Source organism: Watersipora subatra, chromosome 4 (genome assembly GCF_963576615.1).
Source record: "Watersipora subatra chromosome 4, tzWatSuba1.1, whole genome shotgun sequence".
Classification (NCBI taxonomy): Eukaryota; Metazoa; Bryozoa; class Gymnolaemata; order Cheilostomatida; family Watersiporidae; genus Watersipora; species Watersipora subatra.
Window position 1 is genome coordinate 55,775,553 of NC_088711.1, and position 26,184 is coordinate 55,801,736.

Consider the following 26,184-nt stretch of genomic DNA (forward strand, 5'->3'; position numbering starts at 1 on the left):
TTTAAGCAAGATAAAGTTGACGATTCATGAACATTAAATCATGGTATTTGTTTACAAATCAAAATGCCATAGCAACCGACTACTTAATCTCAACCTACATTGATGAAACCTGGCATTCTACACATTAAAGCCATGAAAAAGATGATGGTTGCATTTTTATTCACATCCGATTGACGGTTGACCTCCCAAAGGTCATGGTAAGGTCAACAATATATGTCGCTAAACGCTCACCGTGCTGAAGATTTTCATTAAAAGGGTATGTTTCAAACTGGGCACTTCTCATCAAGCTATATTGCTATGACTGCATATAATGACAATCCAACGACTTATTAAAATGTTGGAAGTGTATTCAGAATTGTCCGCCTATACATAAGGTCATGTTAAGGTCAATGAAAGGTGACCACATAGGGCATCAGGATGCGGAAATATCAACCCAACTCATCAAGTGACCATTTAATCTAAAGTTCTTTTTACGTAGTTTAACACTCACAGAGTGTAGCACAGCGTACACTGCAGAGATTTATTGTAACACATTAAAGGGGTTTGCTTGTTATGTTAGTGGCAATTTGTCTCAACGCAACCATATCCAATGTTTCCTTCGGTAATCCTTGATACACAGTTCTAATGAGGTTTATTTGTTCAGATGACATAAAACTAGTGCAGAATTCCCTACATTTGCATCCACTTATTAGTTTGATGTCAACAGCTAGAATGGGAATGTTATCAGCAGTGATAGGCTGATCGTTATTCTCTGTAATTTGATTTAATTCATTAGGATGATCGTTATTACTTTCATTATCGTTAGCAGCCACATATTGCATAAGCAGCTGTATTTCCAAGATTCCTCTATTATAACAATCCTCATCATCGCTTCCACTATGATCTGAGGCAGCTGACTCGGATTCTAAGTAGAAATACTCACCTAAATTTTTAGCATCAACTAGCCGAAATTTTATCGACAGTTCCATTTTGTTTTAGCTTGAGGCAGTAAAACAGGAAATAGCCACATACGAGGTCTGTTAATTAAGTAATGAGACAAGTCAGATAGCATTAGAATGGGGAATTCCCCGGGGACTCCCCTGCTATACTACTATGGTGGAGGTGCTTATCTATCAGCAGTGCAATTAGGAAACTCATAAGTGTAACAGGTGGGCTCTGAGAGCAGTTTTTTGTAAGGGAAATTTGCTACATGCGTTCCAAAAATGAGCGACAGCAGAGTTGAGCAACGCTGTGCAATCAAGTTTTGGGTCAAACTTCAACACAGTGCCACAGAAACCTACTCAAAGATTCAACAAGCTTATGGAGCCACAGCTCTGTCAAGAGCACAGGTTTTTAGGTGATTCAATGCATTTTCTGAAGGCAGGGACTCTGTCGAAGATGACACTTGGCCAGGGAGGCCATCATCCGTTCACAATGATGCAAATGTTGAGCGAATCAGAGAATTAGTTCGTTCAGACCGCCGTTTAACTGTCAGGATGATTGCTGAACAGTTGCAGTTAAATCCTGTGACTGTCCATCAAATTTTAACTGTTTTGATCTGAAAATGAAGAAGATTTCGGCAAAGTTTGTTCCCAAGAATCTGACTTTCGAACAGAAAGAGAACAGACGAGCCATTTGCTCTGATCTTCTAGAGAAAATTGACACTGACTCAAATTTTTTTTCCAATGTTGTTACTGGGGATAAATCATGGATTTTTGAGTATGATCCTGAAACAAAACGTCAGTCTCGAATGGCACACTTCAGCCTCACCTCGACCCAAAAAAGCAAGAATGAGCAAATCAAGAGTGAAGACCATGCTCATCTGCTTCTTTGACAGCAAAGGTATCCTCCATAAAGAGTTTGTACCTGAAGGACAAACTATCAATGCCCTATTCTACCAAACAGTCCTGGAAAGGTTACGAAAACGAGTTGCTCGTGCAAGGCCAGCCATCAGGGACAACTGGATGTTGCGCCATGACAATGCGCCTTCCCACACTGCACTCTCTGTAAGAGAATTCTTGGCTCAGAAAAGCATACCAGTTGTATCACATCCTCCATACTCTCCAGATTTAAGTCCCTGTGCCTTTTTTCTATTCCCCAAAGTCAAGAAACACCTCAAGGGACAGAAGTTTGGTGACTTGAACACCATAAAGGCAGCTGTGACAGAGCAACTAAAGGCGCTGACGGTTTCCGAGTTCCAGCACTGCTATGAGGAGTGGAAACTCCGATTCATGCGATGTGTGGCTAGCCAAGGCAACTACTTTGAAGAGGATAGAGTCAAATTGTGAATAAATTGTAAATATTTGGCACTGCAATAAAAGTCTCATTACTTAATTAACAGACCTCGTACATGCGCACATCCGCAATTAGAGCCTATACTTACGATCTTGGGTTATGAAAAATTCCATAGCAACTACCGATATGGGTAGAGTTGAATGGCAATTTTGGCTTTATGATTGGTCAGACACAAAAATAAACAAGACCATGTGAAAGAGCAGGGTTGAACGCACTATAAACCACTGTTTACTAAAATAGTGACGGTGAGTCATATAATAGCGTATAGTACGCGTAGTGCGCTATTGTGAACAATCCAATTACCGCACGATTGTACATTCTGACGGCCGGGGTCACATATTAGTTCCTGACAATGCTCTGCAGATTTGCATTGTATGAAACCGTGTCCGACTATGCAATGGGACAACACCACCAGAATTTGAAGTTTCAATTTTTTATGCATGTGATATTTTAAAGTTATTTACTCCTCAATAACAAAATAGCATATATAAATAGCACGTATATGATTCTGTATGCTCTAGTAATCACAAAGAGCAGAAATATGATCCAAGTGAAGGTTCATATATGAATACATGTAACTGTAACTAATAGCAGCTATGAATAACTGCTATTGCAAGCTTATAGATGCCCGGAGCACATTAGCTGTTAGCCTAGCAAGAGGTAAATGTCTAAGAGAAATGAAACACAACTCCATTACCAACCTACAGTTAGATCTACATGTATGTCTTAAGCATTTGAACAAACATATAACATAATAAATAACGTGGTATTACCACTGGGTTACTATTTGGCAGCTTTACTAAAATATAATAGCAATTGTTAGCTACAATAAATAGGAGAAAAATACATTTCATGTTATTAACCATCATTAATAGTTTCTTAGACTCCTTGATTTGCATAGCTTTAATAAATGAGTATTTAAATTATGTTTAAATACAATTTTAGGTATTTAATCACCATTAAATATTTCTACGAAATAAAAGCTGTGGTAAAGGCCTAAGTTCATAAGTATTGCTAAAGCACATGACAGAACACGGCGACAAAAATTCCTCTTGGTTTCTTCAAATTCCTCTAAAGTTTATTTGACTCCTGAGGATTGTAGTTTTAAATCAGTGGCAGTCAATATTTGTTTTATTTTGAATTTGTACATCAGTAATGTTCAAATTTTTTATTTGATGATTTTCTCACATTTCAGCTCTATATTCATGACACCTAGTATTAATAGATACTGGTTATTCATTCTTACATGCATTTTATAATCAGAAAATTTAATATACACATGTATTCTATTTTCTGTTTAGTGACAGTCAATATTTGTTTTATCTATGATTTCATATAGGTCACAATCAGAATTTTCAGTTGAAGAATACGTCATTTAACCATCATTTGGTGAGTACTTTTGTCAGTACTTGCATTTTTTCTTTGTATATATACTCAAATATGGATATTGAGCTTTTAATGATTTGAGTTTTATGACTCTCTAGGGTATCTAGCGCACATTAATATGGTAAGCTAGTCACATCTAAAGCTTAGGTGTTTGATATTTGTTTAGAGCAGGGGTGTGCAACATGTTTCTTTTGAGGGCCACTTTTCAATATTTGATCAACACCTAGGGCAAGCAACCCAAAATAATGTAATCTAATAGAAAATTGTGTGTCGAGTTGAGGAAACTGAGAAAATATTATAATAAAAATAAGAACATTTCTTGCAAACAATAAATACAAACTTTTATTAGAATGAATCTGTAATATTGGACCAAGAAATTGAGACAAACAAATAAAGTTCATATCAGATAATTAGTGTGAAACTTGGTATTTTACGTTTTTACACAACTTTTCAATGTTCGCTTTTACTGGTGTAGTAGCAACTCGAAGTTGATTGGTCAGGTGTTCATCGGTGAGTTGACTTCGGTACCTGTCTTTAGTGAACTTCATTTTTGAAAAAAACTGTTCGCAACAATACGTACTGCCAAAAAGTGATAACATGTTTCTAGCATGCAGCTCTAGATTTAAATACTTTCCAAATACATATTTCTCATAAAAAGTTACTAAATCATTATTAGTATATGCTTTCCTCAAATCAGCATCTGATTGTAATTCTATCATCTCCATTTGATAGCGGTCAGGACTGTCTTCAGGTACCATGTCAAAGGGCTGAGAAAATAGTTTGAACTTAGGTTCACATTTCCTAAAATCGGCAAACCTTGTTGAAAATTCGGAATGCAACTTGCCAAGTTGTTCAGTATATTTGGAGCAATCTATTCCTGGCAGTTCTGCTTTTCTGACTGCTAAACAAGAAAAATGAGTAAGTTGTGTTTTACTCAGTTGATTCCGAAACAGTTGAAGTTTTTTTCAAAGGAACATATGTGTTCAAACATCTTGTTTACCAACTGAAATTTGTCTTGTAGTTTAACATTTAAATCTGAAAGATGTTGTGTGATGTCAGTTAGAAAGGCAAGGTCATTTATTGAGTCATCATCAGTTAAACAAGCAACATCCTGCTGCTTATTAACCATGAAAGTCATAATCTCCTTTCTCAGATTCCAAAATCTTTTTAGCGTACTAGCTCGGCTCAACCAACGCACTGCAGAGAAGTACACAACATCTGGGTAATCTGAATCGAGTTCTTCTAAAAATGCCTTGAATTGGCGATGATTGAGTCCTCGAGCACGAATGTAGTTCACACATTTAACCACACTTTTCATCACATCAGTAAAACCAAGAATTTTTGTGCATAAAGTTTCCTGATGTATAATACAGTGATTCACCCCAACCTCTGGCGAACCTATGGCATCTAAGAATTTCTTGGTGAATCCATTAATTTTCCCTGTCATCGAAGGTGTCCCATCAGTTGTTAGGCCAGCGAGCCTAGAAGGGTCCAGTTCAAACTGATCCATCAGCGTCACTACTTGGTCGCAAATGTCTTGTCCAGTGGTTGTTGAAGACATAATAGCCATGTTTAAAAATTCTTCAATTATTTCAAAATTATCTATGATGCCTCGTATGAAAACAACCAATTTGGCAGTGTCACTAACATCTGTGCTTTCATCATGAGCCAAGCTATATGATGTGCATCTCTTTATTCGTTCTTTTAAAGTCTCTTCAATGTTATCCGAAAGCTGGTTAATCCTGCGTGCCACAGTAAAACAAGACAAACTGGTTTGTTGCAATAACTGTTTTTTTTAGGACAGCTGAAATCAGTGAATTGAGTCCAACTGATTCATGTTTATATTGTTTATTTGGAACCCAAACCGTGGAAACTAAAATAAAAGCATAACATAATGACATAAAACATTTTGACATGGGTTTATATAAGCTTATATAAGTAGGCAATTTGCACAATTCTAAGCAATATAAAATCAATAAAATAAATAAGTTCTATAATATGCAAATGCTACAACAATTACATGAATGATTGCTAATAATATAAATCGCATACCTCTTTGGCCTTCTACCCAGGTAAGGCAGTAAAAAGACTTGATCACTAGTATGTCAAGCTATGACTGTTGGTAAAGCGTAAATATTAAAAGACAACATGCTGCCAACTAGCAGAGTAGCTTGGTATAAAATTGCTTAGTACAAATCAGCAGAGTTTATATATTGTTGGCTATAACAAACAAAAATACAATTTATTGCAAAATGGCAATGCAAGAGCTATGAATCTTTCTAGCTTAGCTAAAAATACACAAAAAAGAATTAAAATGGTAAATTTGATTCATAGGCAGCATGAGTGCAATCTACAAGCATAGGTTATATAAACAAGCATCACTAACTAAGCTATTATATTGTCATTAATGCGATGATGATCTCATGGCTATTCCGTAGGCGCTAGGTGAATGAGAGTTTGTTTACTACTCTAAAACACCAGCACCGCAATGCAGGGGCCATATTATCTTAGCCTGTGGACCGGATTGTGGCCCGCGGGCGGCCTGTTGAGCTTTCTAATGATGTGCATAGATGCTAATTCATTATAAAATTAAGAGGCTTGATTAGTCTAGTAAAACTTGCAAAAGCCCAAAAGCCCCGGTATAACCAATACAATCAAGAGTCCGACTTTTAAAGCGTGGAAATTGAAAACAACTTTAAGTTCTGCTCATACATATAAAAATGGAGTATAATTTCGGTTCATACTAAGCAACACAATACATGCCAACTACATTTAATACTAAGTGCTTCATTTCAAATTTATTATTCAGCAAAGTACTTTAATGAACAAATACAAAATAACAAAATATTTTTTCATCACTCACAAGCATACATTAACCCTTTCACTACTGATCCTGACTATTTCGGGAGAAGTTGTTCACTTGGGCCGGAGCCCAACTATATGGGGACACAAACTGGGTAACTTTATCAATACTGCTTTCATGTATATCATTTTTTAAAGCTTTATTTCGAAAGATAATAGTCTGATGTTCGTTTGATACCAGAAATGTGCTTGGATAAAAACATTTTACCAGGCAAATCTCGTGACAGATTTCAACTTCTTCAACCACCACTTTGAATACATTTACCGAAAGTTGTGGCTAGATTTCTGAGCCGATCCAACTAGTTGTAAGTTCAGGTGAAGAATTCAGCAGTGAAAGCGATTCACAACAACAGAATGATAATTTATTAGCAGCACTTATAACATTATTACCATTATTAAAGGCACGCGATAAATTTATTAGTAAGTTTCAAGTGTACTACAACAGAATTATTGAATTATATCTTATTTCAAAAAAAAAATTAGCTGATGATTTTTTTCACAATTATAGATAAAAATGGAATAGTAAATGCATTTACTTTTGGATATTGTTGTGCAAGAAGTTTGGAGGAAAAAAATTATGCTGTTTTCATATAATTTTTATTATCGTTATGCTGCTACTTGTAGGTGAGGGTGGAAATGTAAGTTATGATTCTCTTACTAGTGGCAATGCTGATATGCCCAGAGCGTCCCCACCTGTCAGTGATTATCAACAACAAATAGTTATAGTTTACAAACATTTATTTTATACTTCTTTTAATAAACATTTTTTTTATACTTTTTGATACACATTCTTTTTACTCCTTTTCATGCATTTCTAAATCAGTTTTGAACTCAAGTTGTTTCCATCTCGTGTGTTTTATTATCATAATTGCAATAATTGTTGTTTGAGGTAATTAGAATGTAAATATTGTCTATATAGAATGTAATTATGATATATAGACATAATATACCAATCGATTAAACTATGAATTGGAAGCTTTATCATGACATGACATTGCATACAGGCTGATAACTTAAGTTCAATTGGTTAGAACTCAAAAAAATCTTTTGCAACTTGCTCCTAACACATTTTCTTGTCATTCTAATATGTATGTTATTGAAGTATTATCAACCAAAAAATTTGACTGGTAATAGCAACCAAACAGATTTTTCAATTTCCAAAAATATATCGATTTGAATTTTATCTATCTCACCCCATATAGATTAACCTGATGTCCATATATTGGTATCGAATTGCAGCTAAGAATGTTACCAATAAGTTGCAAAAAATCATTTTTCAATAATCTTGAATGCAAGACTATTTATGCTCAATCTGATATAACTCACCTAATTATATTTGGAATGTGAAAAATTAATTAGGCCTGGCAGGTGGTCAGCTGGAAAATAATTAGGACTGAAAGGGTTGAGGATCAAGAAAATCTGGATGACAAAAAAAGGTAAAGAAACGAATTAAAAAGATAGTCCATGGCTTTCAAGGCAGTTCACACAGCTAATCAAAAATCCTGATATTACTGATAAAAACTTTGATACATTTTAACAAACACACTAACGGCAACAGCTAGCCCTTACATCATTCTAAAGATAGCCCAAATCGGCCACATTTTCTCAGTCACCAGATGCAGATCAGCTAATCAAAAACTACCTAGTTCAGTGGTAATAGCCAATTTTACTTCATCAGTAGACATAAAATAAACGTATCTTGGTAGAACTATTTCTATATTCTAAAATTAGCCATTAGCACTACTTTCAATAAGAACTAGCTGCAATGCCCGTAATGAAACTATTTAAAGTTGTGTGAGACTTTCCATTGTTTTGTCATCGTTCACATTTGTTTTACAATAATGCTGATCTTTTTTTCAAAACTAAAACTCGAAAAAATGAGATGTGGCCAATGAAGTGAATGAATAAAAAATTCAGTGAAAACTTGACCGACGAAAAACGTGCTCAATTAAGAAGCATGCGATCGGTCAAAACTATCTGAAGGGGTTTTAACTTTCAGATTAACCACCTATAAAAGAGTGCGTAAAAACATTATATGCAACGCAGTTCAAATAAGCAGTTACAACTAACAGATACGCCCAAAAAGAACTAGTGATGAGGATGGCAACAAGGTATGACGCGTCCCACGAAGCAGCGAAGAAACGTACAAATTGTGACAATGCCATTTAGACTTAGAACTTCAATTGTAAGTGAGCGCTCTAAACATAACCTACGCTCCAATCGTTTTTTGCGAGTGCAATAATGTACTCCATCGACGCCCGTACTTCGGAGCTGTACATACTGAAGTACATACTGTAAATTCTTACAAAAGAATAAAGAGAGGATAAGTCCTAATCGAAAGGTGATACTTTGATTAGGTAACTTTTATGATTTGCTGTAGCCAAGAGTGCCCTAAACCCGACGCTTTCTGCGGTGCAACCTGACGGACCCCACAAGAGAGAACTAAAACCAACTCTTTGTACTCTGCTGAAGCCAACAAAGTGTGCTGAACTTAACCTTACCAGAAGTAAAACCTGCTGAGCCTATCAACAATACAGCCAATTAACATCTAGTTAGGCCCTGCAACGTATCAGCCTCTAGTAAGACCATATAACCAATGATATACAGCCCCCATGGGGGCTGTATATCATTGATATAACCTATCAACCTCTAGTAAGACCATACAACCTATCAACCTCTAGTAAGACCATACAACCTATCAACCTCTAGTAAGACCATATAACCCATCAACCTCTAGTAAGACCATATAACCTATCAACCTCTAGTAAGACCATATAACCTATCAACCTCTAGTAAGACCAAATAACCCATCAACCTCTAGTAAGACCATATAACCCATCAACCTCTAGTAAGACCATATAACCTATCAACCTCTAGTAAGACCATATAACCCAGCAACCTCTAGTAAGACCATATAACCTATCAACCTCTAGTAAGACCATATAACCTATCAACCTCTAGTAAGACTATACAACCTATCAATCTTTAGTAAAAACATACAGCTTATGGGCATAATTGTTGCATCAGTTGTGATCTCACAATCATAACATAGTTTAGTTAGGACAAGGTAGCAGTAATAAATTAATCAGTTCACCAATTTGATGCAAAAGATTGTTTAACTTATTCTGGTCATTTTATATTGGGCAATATCATATGATTATAACTTGTTTCACATAAAATTTATGCACACCTGATGAATTGATAGTTAGTAGAGATGTACACCTGTTATTGCTGTGCAGAAGGCAATAACTTCAGCAAGTAATTAGTCAAAAGCATCTAGTCAGTGGGCAGAACCTAAGGCAAGCCAAAGCTAGCAAAAACAATTTTCCTCAAGTTTGTGATTGCATTGGCCATTATCAATCTGCCATGCATCCTTCCACCTGAGTAAATGCTCTTGAAGTAGCAAAAAGCAATTCCATATATGACAAATGTAACATTGATCCATATAGTTGAATGCAACTCGCAGCTGAGGACTAAATTCGATGGACTATCTTCCAGTTTACTAGCAAAACCTTTGCTATTCCAGCACTTTCGAAGGCTTGCATAGCTGCTATTTTCCTGGGAAATCTCAGCCGTGAAATCTGTCTTTTAAATGGTTTTTTGTTAACAAGCTAATATGTACCCCAGCAGGTTGTTTGGCCTGTGGTCATTATACACAACTTGTCAAAGCATTCACCATTGTACCATTTATTTGTTTGTGTTGAGTGAGCTGACTGCATGATGCACCACCTTTTGTAGAAGCCTAGGCTAGACTAATAAGATTGGGCAGACAATTCTTTAACTAAACTATCAGCATTCAGCATAACAATGTTAACAACTCAAATAGCTCCTTTTGTCTGGTTGACAGGCCTTTTTATTCAGTGAACTAACTAAACCTGCTAAGCCTGGGGTTAGTATCTGACGACCCAATGGCCTGAGGCTCCCCTCAGAAGAGAACCAGAGCTCGATTTACAGGTCCATCCTTAACATCATTTATCTTTGTGTATGCATAACAATGCTTTCCCATAATTGATGGACTTATTTCATTGATAGTAACTTGTTTTAAGGTGGCAGCTGAAACACTCAAATAGATGATTTTCACAACTATCTCACTTCTAGTAAATTTCTGTAAGATACCATTGACAAAAAAATTCATAGAAAGGAAGAAAGAACAAGCTATGAATGTCACTTGTTAACAACCCTTGGTTAACACCCAGCAGTTAACAACCCATGGCAAGTCTTACCAGTGAAAATTATTTTTTTCAAGATTTGAACAGTCACGTGTTTAAACACTGGTTTTAAATATTGACTGACATAACTGTTGTTTATACCATTGTGACACAGCAGATGAGCGATCATGAGGCAATACTCTGCTAGATTAGCCACATTTCTTGATGTAGATTGACTTCAAAGCACATGTGAATACCCATTGCAGCCTGTCAGTGCTTGGGTTATAATAAACTTAAGAAGTAATATGATAGTGTCAAGAGAAGTGAAAGTATGACAGGAGAAAATCACAACTTAGCTTCTACAAGTAATGGCGGTTCAAACACAGCAATGTTGCATTTCTTGATTTATTGCAAAACAAACAGACCATTTTAAATCATCCTCTGCTGTTTATACTGATTTACTATTCTAATGATAAATATAATTAAATTAAACAAAATGTTTTTACTGCTATCTGTGGGAGCTTACAATACAAGGCAATGGAGCGACTAAAACACTGTTTCCTATATGATAAGTCCTATATATTACTACATATTTAATTACGCATTGCTTCAGGAGTTTATAGTAAGATCATTAGGATATTTCTACCAATAAATCCCGTGAACTCTGTGTTTTTATATTTTTTGGCTGATTTCATTCAAACATCACATGCGTATGCTTCGGGCCTGCCACCAGATGTTAAAGCATTTGGTTTCAGCGACCCATCTAGTTCTTGGAAACTATTCTTTTACCCATTCACCTGCAGACTATCTGATTGAAAATGAAAGAACTCTACGGTATGGCCTGGCTTAATGCTCGTCTCAAATACCATTGGTTATGCTTTCCCCTAACTCATCCAACCTATAGCTACTCTGTTTGAGTATCAACCCTCTCCACTGAGCTTGTAACAAAACATCAAATGTAAGCTTTTTCTAACTCATCGCCTGAAACAATCATGCTTCAAACGATTGAAAAAAGTTTGAATTGCAAATTTTTTGAAGAGGTTTTCATTTTCAAGGATTTAGCATCGAAGTGCATAAATAGATGATTATAGCCTGTGATTACGTAAACCTACTTCCTGGAAAATTCTCAAGTTTTCCCTCTTTCTTATTTGCCCATTTGTGTATTGATGATTGTGTAGCTGATATTTTCACTATCAAATACAACCAACAATTTCTTTTTATGCATTCACTTTTATAACCAAAATTTAAAACTGCAAATTTCCTCGATAGAAACTTGTCAAAGAGCAAGTTTAGGCTGGCACCGTGAATGTGAAAACTAATTCCCACAGTGAAATAATCGACAAGAGACATAATTAGTTCACAAGACATGATTAAGATTTGTTGATTAGCAAATGCATAGAGATTTAGTCATGTCGTTTAATTTTTTAAAAATTTCAATTCAATTTTCATTAGAATTTTAGAAGTGAATCATCTATTCTATTAAAAGATTAACTTCTAAAACAATATAGCAAATTATGAAGAACAACATATCCACATTTGCTTTAAACTTTTATGTCTAGCATCGATTGCTATGTACATAACTGTCATACCTGCTGAAGGTTGACAAACTGCTTGCATGTGGCATTGGTTAGCAACTCTGAGTTATTATTCTTCTAACAACCTGCTTGCTGATGTCATGCTTATACATAAATGGCTTCTAAAAGCGTATTCCTCTAGTCTCTGACAATGAACCATTTTTTTGCAGGGTGAGTGAAACTTCAAATTTTTACTACAAACTTGTATCCCGAACCTGAGCTCCACTATAATGTCTTGCTGAGGCAAGCAGAACTATAATAATAAATTTTGACAAAACAAAAGAAGCATTCTCAACTACTTCCTGTAGCGCAAAAAGGAGAGTCCAGTACATCCACAGAGCAGTTAGTAAAATAATTAATAGTGAAATTCACTGAAGGATCTACAAACTATTATAAAAAAGAAGTTTAATATCCTGGGGTTTCACTTTCAACTTTCAACCCCAAGGGCTTGATGAAAAAAGCATGTTTTAGGGGTGTTTTTTGGTGGCCAGACACTCCAGAGCGTTTTCGTAAAAAGGGGTATGTTTTTTAGCTTGGTGCAGTGGATAGGGACCAAACCTGTCTCATTGAGTTCTACACAATGGAAAGGGATAATCTTGAGCCATAAAAGAGGGCGATTAGTCTGTGGTGATAAAGTGATAAGGGATAGTTTTTCTTATTTATGTGTGAGTCAGTGGAAAGGGTGCATTTTATAACATCTCAATCTATCCCTTGGGGATGAATAAACTGAGTGAAACACCTGGGGTTTAATACAGAAATATACCTAATGTTTGTGTTACAATATCTAAAGCAGTTACCACCTAATAGTTTTAAATCAAAACAATCAAAAATAGTCGTAATTGAATAAATGTAATAACAGATTTGTACGATGACATTTAAAACTTTTTGATGAACTCAAGGACCCGAATTTAGCTACAAAATGAGAAATTCTCTAGATTTATTTTTTATCAGTTACCCAAAAGTTGTTTGGAAAGTACCACATATATTACAGATATGACCAAATTAGGGATACGACCTACATTAGTGACCTGACCTATATTAGGGATACGACCTATATTATGGACATGACCTACATTAGGGACATGACCTATATTATGGCACGACCTCTATCAGGGACATGACCTATATTAGGGTTATGACCTATATTAGGGACACGACTTACATTAGCAACATGACCTATATTAGGAATATAACCTATATTAGGAATGAAAGATCACTCTTCAGTCCAATTATCTGTTTTTCGACATTTCTTTTTACTGTTAGTAAGGTACATGAACAACTAAACCCGATTCTCAAAATTATGAAAGAACCCTTAGCTTTTTTGTTGAATATTTCGAAATACAAGCAATTGTGACTGAAATACTAGGTGTAAAATAAAATATATTCGCAAAATAAATAATCTTATTTCTAACACAACTACCTTCATGCTACCCATAATACAGTTTGTTAAGACGAGAATATGGTACTTTGTGCAAGTAGGAAACACAGGGGAACAAGATTGTAAGACAACCAATAATATCGCAAGAAATGACTGTGTATAGTCTTTTTGAACAGCCATCATGGCTTAAGGTTATCCTGCTTTGTGGTCAACACTAATTTCTAGGCGACTAATAACACAAGATCTCTGTGATCTCTGTAATCTCTATTTCTAAGATGGGTTGATCTTGCCACTCTGGCAAGCGCCATTGAAGCTACTATAACAAATTTTGAACAACGCTTTCTAAATTGACACATTTATAAGAATTGTTTAGGTACTATATTTCTTATATACTATATATTGTGATACAAAAGAAGATTTAACTCACTGAATAGACTGAGAATGAATACGCACACAAAATACAGATGAAGATATTAGCGTAGCAAAGATCTGAAAAGATGGCAAGCCATTGTAAGAAAATATTAAAAACTACTAAATATTCTCTGGAATTAAACCGGTATTTTAAAGAGCTCAGCTATTGAACAATGCGAATGCTGTTTGTAGAGAGAGAGAGAGAGGAAGATATGTTATCATTGTGTTGCATAGAATCATCCAGGAAAATTCAATTGAAGATGGCAACAAACATGCTTTAAAAGATGAAATTCTTTCCTGATCCTTTTGCCAACGATTCTGATACATTTGATTCCAACTTCCTGTAATCTTTGCTGCTTGGTCGAGGCTTTTTGGTTGTCTTTTCAGGGCCTGCTCCCGCGAGATTCATGAGCTGTACATAAAATTACACACATTTACTCATCTTAAACAACTTGATGTAATCACGATTTGCAAAGCTCAGGTCAAAGGGCCAACCTGAGCCACCAGTTGGCTATGTAACTTATTCCCAGCCTATTTAGCGCATTGAACTTTGAAAGTATGTGTCAACGAACGAAATGCTTGGCTTTCTCCTATCTTGAAACACAAATGCAATTATATGTTAATGTAGTACATGGGGATATATATGTATGATTAAGTAAAAACGTTTAACATACAGTTTGCTCAGAGAGCAATTGGAGATGAAAGTTTTAAAACAGAAATTCAGTCCATGCCTTATGCTTTGCTATTATGGGTAACCATTAGCCGAAATCAACTCAATAAAAGTCATATTTTTAACCAATTACCTCATTCTGAATTAGAATAAGTTATTTTTTTTCAATAATCTAATTCTGAATTAGCTGTTTTATCACAATAGGGTGAATTTATGAATATAGGGTGAATACAATTTCATTTATATACGAAAATTCATTTTATCACAACTAACATGCTCAAGCACACACATTGTGCTGGCTCTCTCTAGTGTACGTGCCTCTCTAGTGTACGTGCTAACAAACCTCCTACAGTAACAAGATAATGGTTTAGTTGGTGTTCAACACGCCAACCAAAATAAACACAATAAAAAGAAATTCTTTTAGCAATATATGAAAAGAATTTTATTTTTTCAAGTATTTTCAACTTTAAAAATACCCAAATTTGGTCAAAAATAGTTTGTAAAGCGTAGACCCATTGGACAGCTAAATCAATGTCTATATATTTGTGCTTGAGGAGTAGTTGAAAAAAAAACTTATGTTTGGATAATAGTAAAGTCTAAAAGTGGCATTTACTAAATAAAACAGATAAGTTTATATGAAATGTTAAGTATTGTTCGACTTGGAGCACGCACTGCTAAAGCCAAGTACACTAAAGGGTCAACATAATAGAAGAGAATTCTTTTATCACCACTTATGCGGAGTTTTCTTCCCAACAGGAGTTGGTTTGTTTACTTTACAGATAAACTTGCACAAAATCTTAGTAGATTTTATCAGAACGTATTAAGATTTTTCTATCATTTGTGATGGTTTTTAGTGTTTGAGGTGATCTGATTGTCAGGATGTTTCAAGAATGAAGTAGACAAATCTTGATCGCATATAAAAGGCTCATTAATAAAATTAAGGCGAATATTAATTACATCAAAATAAATACTGAATTGTTTGAAGATATGGCTAGCCAGAAACTGCTACAAATAATTTGTGATGTGCAAAGTTTCCTACCTTCTGGCGGTTGTGGTAGGCAACATAACCGCAGACAACCACCGCGATAGCAACGACGAAATAGGGAAGAAAATGAGAAGACAGTAAGGATTCGGCCTCTGTAAAACACATTGGCAATTCATTGTATGCATATCTGACCATTTCACACTTGAACAGCCATGTAAAATAAAACAACATATAATTCTGGAGACAAAGAGAACTGTCTAAAAGAGTCAAAGATCATGTATGATACCAGATCATGGGAGTTGTCCTTTATTGGTAGCAATAACACAAACCTATACAGCAATCTTACACTTTTGGTGTGCAGGTGATCGGGACCGGTACATCCCCGATGAGTGACAATAAATGAAATCGAAAACAACTTTGAAAGTCACTTTTTCATTCATCGTAAACATTTTCCATCTTGTTGTAGGTTTATTAGACAATGTTGAGAGCCTTAGATGTTTAAACTCGTGATGAAGTGTGTTACAAGTGCGTTCCACTTTTACACTTCATAAAACGTAATAGGAAACAGCGAGATGTAGCGGCTGCTAGAACAACTGCTCGTGGAGGAACCTCAATGAGCCAGAGTATGAGAGAGATGTGTCTTATATATTTTATAACTTGTGTTCATTTATTTCTTTAATTTTTTTTACTACCAAGCGTGAGCAGCACAGTAGCGAGGAATTACTGTACAACCATTAACAGTAGTTAGTGGTGAATGGCACAGTAGCGAGGAATTACTGTACAACCATTAACAGTAGTTAGTGGTGAATGGCACAGTAGCGAGGAATTACTGTACAACCGTTAACAGTAGTTAGTGGTGAATGGCACAGTAGCGAGGAATTACTGTACAACCATTAACAGTAGTTAGTGGTGAATGGCACAGTAGCGAGGAATTACTGTACAACCATTAACAGTAGTTAGTGGTGAATGGCACAGTAGCGAGGAATTACTGTGCAACTATTAACAGTAGTTAGTGGTGAATGGCACAGTAGCGAGGAATTACTGTATAACCATTAACAGTAGTTAGTGGTGAATGGCACAGTAGTGAGGAATTACTGTACAACCATTAACAGTAGTTAGTGGTGAATGGCACAGTAGCGAGGAATTACTGTACAACCATTAACAACAGTTAGTGGTGAATGGCACAGTAGCGAGGAATTACTGTATAACCGTTAACAGTAGTTAGTGGTGAATGGCACAGTAGCGAGGAATTACTGTACAACCATTAACAGTAGTTAGTGGTGAATGGCACAGTAGCGAGGAATTACTGTGCAACCATTAACAGTAGTTAGTGGTGAATGGCACAGTAGCGAGGAATTACTGTATAACCATTAACAGTAGTTAGTGGTGAATGGCACAGTAGCGAGGAATTACTGTATAACCATTAACAGTAGTTAGTGGTGAATGGCACAGTAGCGAGGAATTACTGTACAACCAGTAACAGTAGTTAGTGGTGAATGGCACAGTAGCGATGAATTACTGTACAACCAGTAACAGTAGTTAGTGACAATGAAAGAAGGCAGATAACTGATTTTCCAGGTTTCACAGAAGTAAAAACCAAAATCATTAATAATCAAAATAATAAATTTTGTATGATGTAATACATCACGCAAAATCTTTATGCATAAATTTCATGAAATTCAACACTGAACGACCTTCAGATTTTCTGAGCCAAACTGATACAAATCATGGTCAAGCAATAAAAACAACTCATTTTTGGTGTCAGACAAAGGTTTTTATTAACTTTTATATCGAAACAAAACTAATTGGGCTATTCTCTTATTTACTAGCTCACTAAAAAGTGGACTACTCCGTGTTTCCTTTTGTTTAATACTTTAAGTCAAGCGCTGCTCAAGATTTCTTCCAATGTCAAATAATGACTACACTGCATTCAAAGCAACAATCCACGAATGTGCTCATTGAAGGCGTTTGTCCTTGATGCATCTCCAAGTATATTCTTGAGTTTTTAGTCAGATAAACTGCGGCACATTTATATGAACAATGAAAGTTCTAAGATTGTCAATCAAGTCCAGCAATGCTTGAAGTAGACCTGCTTGTTTAAATTAAATATGCCGCAGGCGACACGTGAAGACCTGGCAGTCCGCTCATAACTTTTCTATCACGCAAAATTTTTCCACATCACGAAAAACCAGTTTATTTTAGTGAAAATTCATCTGCAACCAGTATTAATGCAACCGGTAAAGTTATGCTTTTGTAAACTGAATGCCACATGTTCAAGCCCTGCAGAGAACAATCTTTTATGATGCAACTTAACCATCACCTATGTTATTTCTCCAATGCGACGGTATCAAGGAAGATTCCAAGACGATCGGTGCTTTCCAAGTACAAGTATACAGAGAGCAGAGAATCTGATCAGCTATAAGTTCCTGTTTTTAATATCATAAACCAACTCGAGCTCTTTAGCGAGTATTTCAGAAACATAGCCTCTGCTCCAAGATTAAGGTTTAAAGTTTATTATTTTGGGCTATGTTGAGTAATAATTAGAAAATTTTAATGAAGACATCTAAATGTTCAAATAGGGTCACCCTTAGAGGACACCTACTTCCTCCAATGATAAAAACTGAGTACAATAATCAGGATGGCAGGAAGTTGTCTGCTCAACAAACTATATTTGCTCTTTGGTGTATAAACCTTACTGCTGCCACACCTCCTTTAAGATATACCAACACCAGCTATTAGCTTGTATTGCAACTTTTAAACATAATGTACATTATCATTATCTTGGAAACTGTGGTGTGGTGGGATGCGGCAAGAATATAAGGATCTCAGGCTTTACTGTGAAGAGAGGAAGGCGCATCCTACTTGTAAGTAATATAGAAAGGTTCTAAGGCTTGCTGATCCACTTCTAGTGTAACTGTTGTTCAGAACTTAACCTAGCTATTATGTCTAAACCCAGCACACTGTTTTTGCTGAGTTTATATAAACGATATGACATTCACGATTTGTGTGCAGCATTTATTATAACAAGAACATGTATCCCAGTTTATCATAACTATACTGTTTATAATATATACTTGAAAATATTCTTACCTTCTTTAGCTGGATCTTCCTCTTTGTGATCTTTGAAAGAAAGAAAAGAAAGAAAAAGATAAAATTCTTCTTTGTTATATGCAGTCACACGAAGTGGTTGTACCTAACAGTATATAAAACTAGTTGTACTAATGTATACTCTCCACCATAGACAGCTCTGCAGTAGAGATAAATAAGATACTCTTTAGCGAGTTGAATTAGTATTCTTCTTATTTTTATACTAAAAAAATATAAATATATTAATATATTTATATTTTAATATATAAATATTAAAATTATAAATATATTAATATATAAAAATATAAAATTATATAAATATTTTTATATATGAAAATATTAATATAATTTATTTCTACTTACTTCTGGCTTTTGTACATTTACTGTCTTCTGTAGTTCGCTCGTAGCCCTTCTTACAACTACACTTTCCAGCCTGACAGTGCTCTGAAGTTTCATCACATGTTGGATCACAGAAGTCTAAGAAAAAGTATATCTCATACAACTAGCATTTGTATGAGCATGTATATGAAACATAATAAAACACTAGTGATTCAGCAAAGCATAAATAAACGCTGTTAATAAAACATTTGTTTGTGCACTTATATGGTTCTTGACTTTACTTCTAACTCATGGTCCACAATCAAAGGATATTTAACTTTATTCCAGCTAGAGGGCTCCTTGCTAAACTGTCACCAGGAGTTGAACATTTATTCCTTAATAAACTATTGTCTTATTTAAATCGTACAAACTTATTGCTTCAATTTGCTTATAATTTCTGATCTAACATCCTAACATGTAGTTCTGTATTTGAACGCTCTTTCATTTATCAGCATGAACTTGAAATTACAATATATACAGTAAACCAACAGAAAAGTTGGAAAAGTATAATAATTGTTTGTACAGTAATATAATAATTATGACTGTTGCTAATAATTTATTATCTAAAATCTATATATATAAATACCAATGTTTGCCTGTCCTTCGTCTCTCCAGTTATAACTAAAAAGTTTTAGCGACGAGAAATCACCTTCAGCCTGGATTTAAACCCGCGACATTTGGATCTTAAGTTTTCTAACTAGCATGTGTAATTACCAGAATGAGCCGTTCTTATCATTCCCATCGGTCTTACCATAAACTGAATATCCTTTTGGCATTGCGCACGCCAAACGTGCAAATTTTAGTATTAATTCATATTACTTTTTGCAACCGCTAACTTAAAAAAAAATTTTTTTTTACTATTACCTATTTTTTAAAATTTGTAATCTTCAAATAGGCCGTTTTAATTTCAGACGTGCCTTTACACTTCGATTTTCGGTTTTTCCTAACTTTTAAGTCTACAGAGACAAAAAGTACTCCCATGCACTTCACTGCTTTACGTTTATATCAGTATCGAGAGGCACCAGTATCGTCCCTCAAAACTTTGAATACGAGCATCTGCTGCAACAGTAACCTTTTTTATACACACAGTTCTATGTAGTCATTGTTATTATTAATTCAAGATATTCATGATTTGAATTTTGTTTTCTCAGTTTGTACTAAGTCTTTGAAGGCGGAATTAATTTTAAAGAAAAGAGATTGACTTAATACTGTTGATTGACACTATCCTCTGATAAAAACTTGACTCGTGACTTGACAAAAATCACAAACATTCACTCTAACAAAAGATGTAGTGCACATGAGCTGTTTTTAGCACTCTATACTCTGTGACAGGTCGTATCACTTTATATACAAATGAGGCATTTCATATAATGCACAATAACCTCTCAAAGTGAAAATTGTCAATGTGACCATTTTGAATTTAGAATTTTGTGAGCCAAGTCATTCCCAACATTCATGAAAATGTAACGTTTGTAGCCTGCGGTTGCTATGACCTTCCTAATCATCAACAAATAATACTGTTATCCAATCCATTATCCTTGAAGACAAATGTCTCAGTCTTTTGTGTTGACCATATTGACCAACACCACCTTCGATAAAAGGCTGCATCTCAAGTTAAATCTCTTCCGATTTCAATTCCGAAAACAGTTGTGAAAAGCTGAGAAATTAATCTATTACGTAGAACTAAAAACAATTTTGTGATCAGACCTCAATTGTTTTGAAAATGATATGACCTGTGACATATGTAGATGCAGAGCTTACGAGTTCCAAAAATCACCAGACAAGTTGATATTGCAAATAGGCGATTCGTGATATATCACTATATTACTGTTATTAATGCAAGTGTTTTCCTTATCATTGCGAGAGTATTTGGCATTCGTTGTCACAGTCAACTGTTGAAACAACATCAACAGTTGAAACAACATCAAAGAGTTGAACAACTGACTGATGTATTTAGTTAGTAATACTTTCTAATGACAAAGAAATCAAGCATTTTTTGCACAGCAACTAACATTATCAAAGAGTGACATGTCCTATACATAGAGAAATATCATGATATAGGTGTATATAGGCAAGTAACTCTGCTAAGTGTTTCCTATACAGACGCTACCCTAACTACAAAAATTTGTGTTACGAAAAATGGTAGATACGATTCTATCCTCCTTTTCTATTTAATCCTTCTCATCATAAAATAAACAGTTGTATATTAGCAGCAGATTACAGGTCAATCTTTCTAAGTGATTACACAGCTAACGTATTTGCGATGTGCAGCAACACTTTTGAAAAAATGCGGTAGCATTTCTTCTCCAGGAGCACTGTTTCTCTCCAGTTGTACGCATCATTATTGAGCATATTGTTTTATGATTATTTAGTATTCTTTAAATGCACAACAAATCAATATAGGCTACTTATACAAGCCTTAAACATACTTATACATGTTTAATCCTTAAACCATTCAGCCTGAATCCCAAAATATCTGGAAAGAAGTTGTTATCCCTTGGACAAAATATTGTATTTGTAGAAAAGTCGTTTGTTATATCGCAATTCCGTTGCAACATTTTGAAAGTACACATTCTAAGCTTTTAAACGAGACCCAGTTTGCAATACGTTGGAGCGCGTGAAACAGAGGTTCTTCTCTCAAGTTGTAAAAAAAATCAACAATATCGGAAAATTTTGAAAATCAATTTTTTGGCAGTTGGGCCTACCATTATAAGTTCAATATTATATTCCAACTCCATGACTTTATCACTTCACAACTAGCTCTAGATAAGTCTCAAGAACAGATGGGATTATAAGATTTACTTACAGGTAAGTCCTCGACTTTGAGTAAAGACTAATAAAGACACCAAATAATAAGGACAGTTTCTACTATCTGAGTCTGTCAGCTGTGATAGTAGCGAGTTGAGTAGAGTTTTATGTAGTATTATTTTATTTTCGAACAGCTGTACTGCTTGCTGCTAGAATTGGGCATATTGCCAAAAATAATTAGTCCATAGCATCTGAATGCAATGAGAAGTAGCCTGTCTTGACAAACTGTTGTTTTTGCGAAGTTGTCCCCCGTCGCGCGGGCGAGCAACACAACAGCTTGTCACAAGACGTACTGCACCTGATGCATCAGCTGCACTAATAGGGAGTTGTTCTCTTCCATCTATTAAGTGATCACTTACATTAAGTGATAAAGTATGTGAAAGACATGTAGTGTACATGTAAGTTACTCTAACTTACGCTAGAGTCAGTTGAAATCAACTATTTTTTGGCAGTTTTCTTGCTGCCAAAAATTGAAAATACAGTAAGATAGTAATAATTTTAGACATTCTAGATGACGTTTTCTAAAAATTACTTTTTAATTTGAGACAATATAATAATTTAAGTTATGATAATATAAGTCATGAAATGACTTATATTATCATACAACTTTAACTAGTTACATATACCATACAAACTTCTTACCAGCACATGTGTCATTCTCCGTCATTTTATATCCCTTAACACAGGTGCAGGTGTTCTTTTTAGCATTGAGATGGTAATGTTTCTCTTTCGTACATAAATTAGGGTCAACTGTTGAAAAATAAGAGAACAGTGATGATATGGTTTATCCATGCAAGGCTGATTGCACCCTGGGAATTATAATAGTATAATGGGCAGCATGATTTAGCCAGTCACTTTTTACCTAATAATTCCCATTAAAAAATAAAATGATTTTGTCAAATTGTTAGAAAAAAGTTATACAAATAACAAAGACAATTTTTCAACTAATAAAGGTTTATTTATAGAAGGTGTAATTTTTGTGCAATAGAATTTTCTATCGATTGAATTATATGCCTGAGCAGAAAAATTTAGTTGAATATGACCCTAATAAATGGGTCTTTATTGAAAGTGTCATAAGGTGTTTTAGCCGGGTTTAAATATAACTGATAGATAAACCAGCATCAAACTGGAAGCTGTGAAAGTTCCACCATAAAATGCCGGCTAGGCAGCTGGCCTCAGCGATTTTCCACCAAAGTATTTTAGACTTTTAGCAGAACATTTTGCATCATGTTCAACAATAGAAAAATAATAGCTCATGTTTCTGCTTATGCAATGCAATATACATCATCTAACGACAAATAGAGAAGCTGAAGATGACCTGCATTGGACAATATTTTCTCTCTTTTCACTCGCTGACACAGCAAGTACAAAATTTGATAAGAGCAACCTTTCACTTACCTTTACATCCACCAGCATGATTCTTTTTGAAAAGTTTTGTGCAATTGCAGGTGTTACTGACTTTGTCACAAGAGTAGGCCTGCCCGGAACATGTTCCTTCACAGTCAACTGTTAGGAAAACAAAATGAGCCAAATGATGACTTACAAACAATTGAAATGTAAAAAGGAGACCTCTTCATGTGGTTTGAAATATACTAGCATTGAAATTATGAGCTTTCCTGTTTCCACAGTGAAAATACTTTTTACTATCACTGTTATTGTTAACAGAATAACTTTAAATTTGCTAAACAGTTGGAAAGAGTAGCTTATTTATATTTCATAAACTCCTATAACGTGTATACTTACCTACACACGAGTCATCATCAATCATATCATATCCCACAGCACAGGTGCATGTATTATTTTTAGCATCAAGTATATAATTTTTGTCTTTTGTACATAGGTTCTTGTCAACTGCAAAAAATAAGAGAAAAATGATGACACACTTTTCCTTTCAAGGCTGATTGTGCCCTGAGAATTTTAATAATATCATGTGCAGCTTGATTTAGTCAGTCACTCCTTACCTAATAACTCCCATTAAAATGAACATCTTGTGAAAAATGAACAGATAACACAGAAACATTTTTCTCAACTACAAGAGAATCACTTATGGAAGGAGAGCGTACTTTCTGCGCAATTGGATTTTACATCTCGATGCATATGCTCTATAAGAATAACTAACCGAATTATGATTTTTAGCTAAAATGACTAAAAAAGAAATGTAATAGAAAAACCAACTTTTTATCTTTTAATTTCTGTGCCACTAAAATAAGATTTGTTTGCCTTTTGTCTGACGTTACATCTTATAGATGTGGTGAAAACTGGCAACAACGAATTATTTCCATATTAACTAACAATTTATAATTTCCACACTGTTCGCTGAAGCAGCATTCTCCTCGGTTTTACTAAAATGACAAAAAAAGTAACTTGTTTGTAATAGCCTCAAATTCTTTAGCTATATACAACTAAGAAATACTGGGTGAACAAGAAAGCACCCGCATTCCCATTAGTTTAAACAGTATGCTAACTGGATAATGGCTTGTAATCAAACAAGCCTACATCAACATGAACAATGTGTAACATTAGAAAACAAAATTAAACAACAAAGAAACTAGAAATATTATTCATCACAAATACTTAGAGTTTGTAACTGTGACACATTTTTTAACCACAAAAATAACAGCGGGATTTATCTTCTATCTATAATACATTCAATGATACATAGTTGACATATCTCAACAGTTGTCAGAATATTTTTACATACGAAACATTATATTACCGAGTTACATGATTGGTGAACATGTAAAATTAGAGCTTCACAAAATGGCCGTATAATTGTTTGGTGGCTATTTTGAAGGTAGGCAATTTAAAAATCACCAACAATTAAAGATATATCACCAATTGTATACACGATATAATCGTGTCATGTCGATTTATTTCATACCTGACGATTTTTAAAGTGAGCGATACTGGAGCTAAGATGTGCCCGTCTTTTAGTCTTATAATAAACTAATTCCAGGGTATTTCACGCACAGGGGCGTTCATGTAATAAATGTTTCTAATTATCACAAACACAAAACAGTTTCTATTTAGGTTAAAATATATAAAAATCTTTTACTTAATAATATCACGATATATATCGCAAATCCTCTATAAATAGATGATTCGCTATATCGCAAATCGATAGCAAAAAATTTCATTGCATTCATGAACTAATATTTCTCCAAAAACACAAAAACAGTTTTTTTATGTTGAAATACATAAATAAAACTTGAACAAAAATTTGCAAGTTTTTTAAAATTAATATTATAACTATAATAGTAGACGATTCGCGATATTTCATGATTCGATATTTTGAAATTTGCAATACCGAATCGTCTGGCGATTTTTACAAATTGAGGAGCTCTAGTAAACTTATTGCTGATGTCAGTCACTGATAATGGCTACACTGATTGCCCCCAAATAATTCTGGCACTAAGGTTCCTTTTGAATGTAGGTCATAGGTCAATGATACGCCACAATGACAGAAAAGACTTGAAAACCTTACAAAAATGTTTACGCTAACCATAAATTGGATAGTTTTAATCATGGCAAGTACCAGAGTGTTAGCCTTATCACTTTGCTGACACAAAAAAAAAAACACTTTTACTTTTGCACGATAAAGCGATATAATTCGATGTGACGATATATTTCAGTGGATTGTTTTATATTGGGTCAGTTTTCAAATCGATATGAATATCGAAGCCGATACTTTATCGAAATATCGGCTTATTTTATTTTGCAAAACTGGAGTTGTCCATTCTCCTTATTGTAAATAGGGGACAACTCTTGTTTTCCAACCAACATTAACTAATATCCTCTCATATCATTTATGTTAAACCATAACTGTCACGAACAAGTTTTATCGTATTTACTAGGTAAATCAGACACGCCGATTCCAATTTTGTACTCAAAATAATGATTAGTCCACTAACTTTCAGAGTAATGAAGGCTTTTTATAGCGTTTTAATATCGGTCTCGAAAACAACACGATCGGCACAACAAGCTCCGCCCATAAATACGTGACGTAACCTAGCTTTTTAGGAAAGAAGTTACGTAGGGATGTTTAGACCAATTTAGAATAATAGAGATGGGTGTTTTAAAATCCATTAATATCTAAAATCAGCCTTAAAAATAATATTAGTCTTTTCTGAAAGGTAGATAAGCTATTTAGCATTGCATATTTAAAAAAGCGCGATAACAACGCTAGCTTGTGATAAAACCGCGCTTTTTGAGCTCATTTTTCT

General features: G+C 34.7%; 2 protein-coding genes across 2 annotated transcripts in view; both read right to left on the bottom strand.

The window, feature by feature from the left end:
- Positions 1 to 4,594: 4,594 nt before the first annotated feature.
- LOC137394372 (general transcription factor II-I repeat domain-containing protein 2A-like) lies at positions 4,595 to 5,230 on the bottom strand. The gene has a single exon (XM_068081085.1). The coding sequence runs from the start codon at positions 5,228 to 5,230 to the stop codon at positions 4,595 to 4,597; it is 636 nt and encodes a 211-aa protein (XP_067937186.1).
- Positions 5,231 to 14,229: 8,999 nt separating this feature from the next.
- The window catches only part of LOC137392773 (cell death abnormality protein 1-like), a 52,941-nt gene continuing 40,986 nt past the window's right edge, over positions 14,230 to 26,184 (bottom strand). Inside the window, exons 12-18 of the mRNA XM_068079093.1 lie at positions 23,705 to 23,812; positions 23,360 to 23,467; positions 22,604 to 22,711; positions 19,139 to 19,252; positions 18,779 to 18,808; positions 15,743 to 15,840; positions 14,230 to 14,445 (exon numbers count right to left, since the gene is read on the bottom strand). Of these exons, the coding sequence (XP_067935194.1) occupies positions 14,311 to 14,445; positions 15,743 to 15,840; positions 18,779 to 18,808; positions 19,139 to 19,252; positions 22,604 to 22,711; positions 23,360 to 23,467; positions 23,705 to 23,812 (701 nt within the window). The 3' untranslated portion in view covers positions 14,230 to 14,310. The remainder of the gene's footprint in view (positions 14,446 to 15,742; positions 15,841 to 18,778; positions 18,809 to 19,138; positions 19,253 to 22,603; positions 22,712 to 23,359; positions 23,468 to 23,704; positions 23,813 to 26,184) is intronic.

Bases quoted from the DNA above. Each gene is read 5' to 3' on its own strand.
- LOC137394372 (XM_068081085.1), bottom strand. From the start codon at position 5,230: ATGGCTATTATGTCTTCAACAACCACTGGACAAGACATTTGCGACCAA.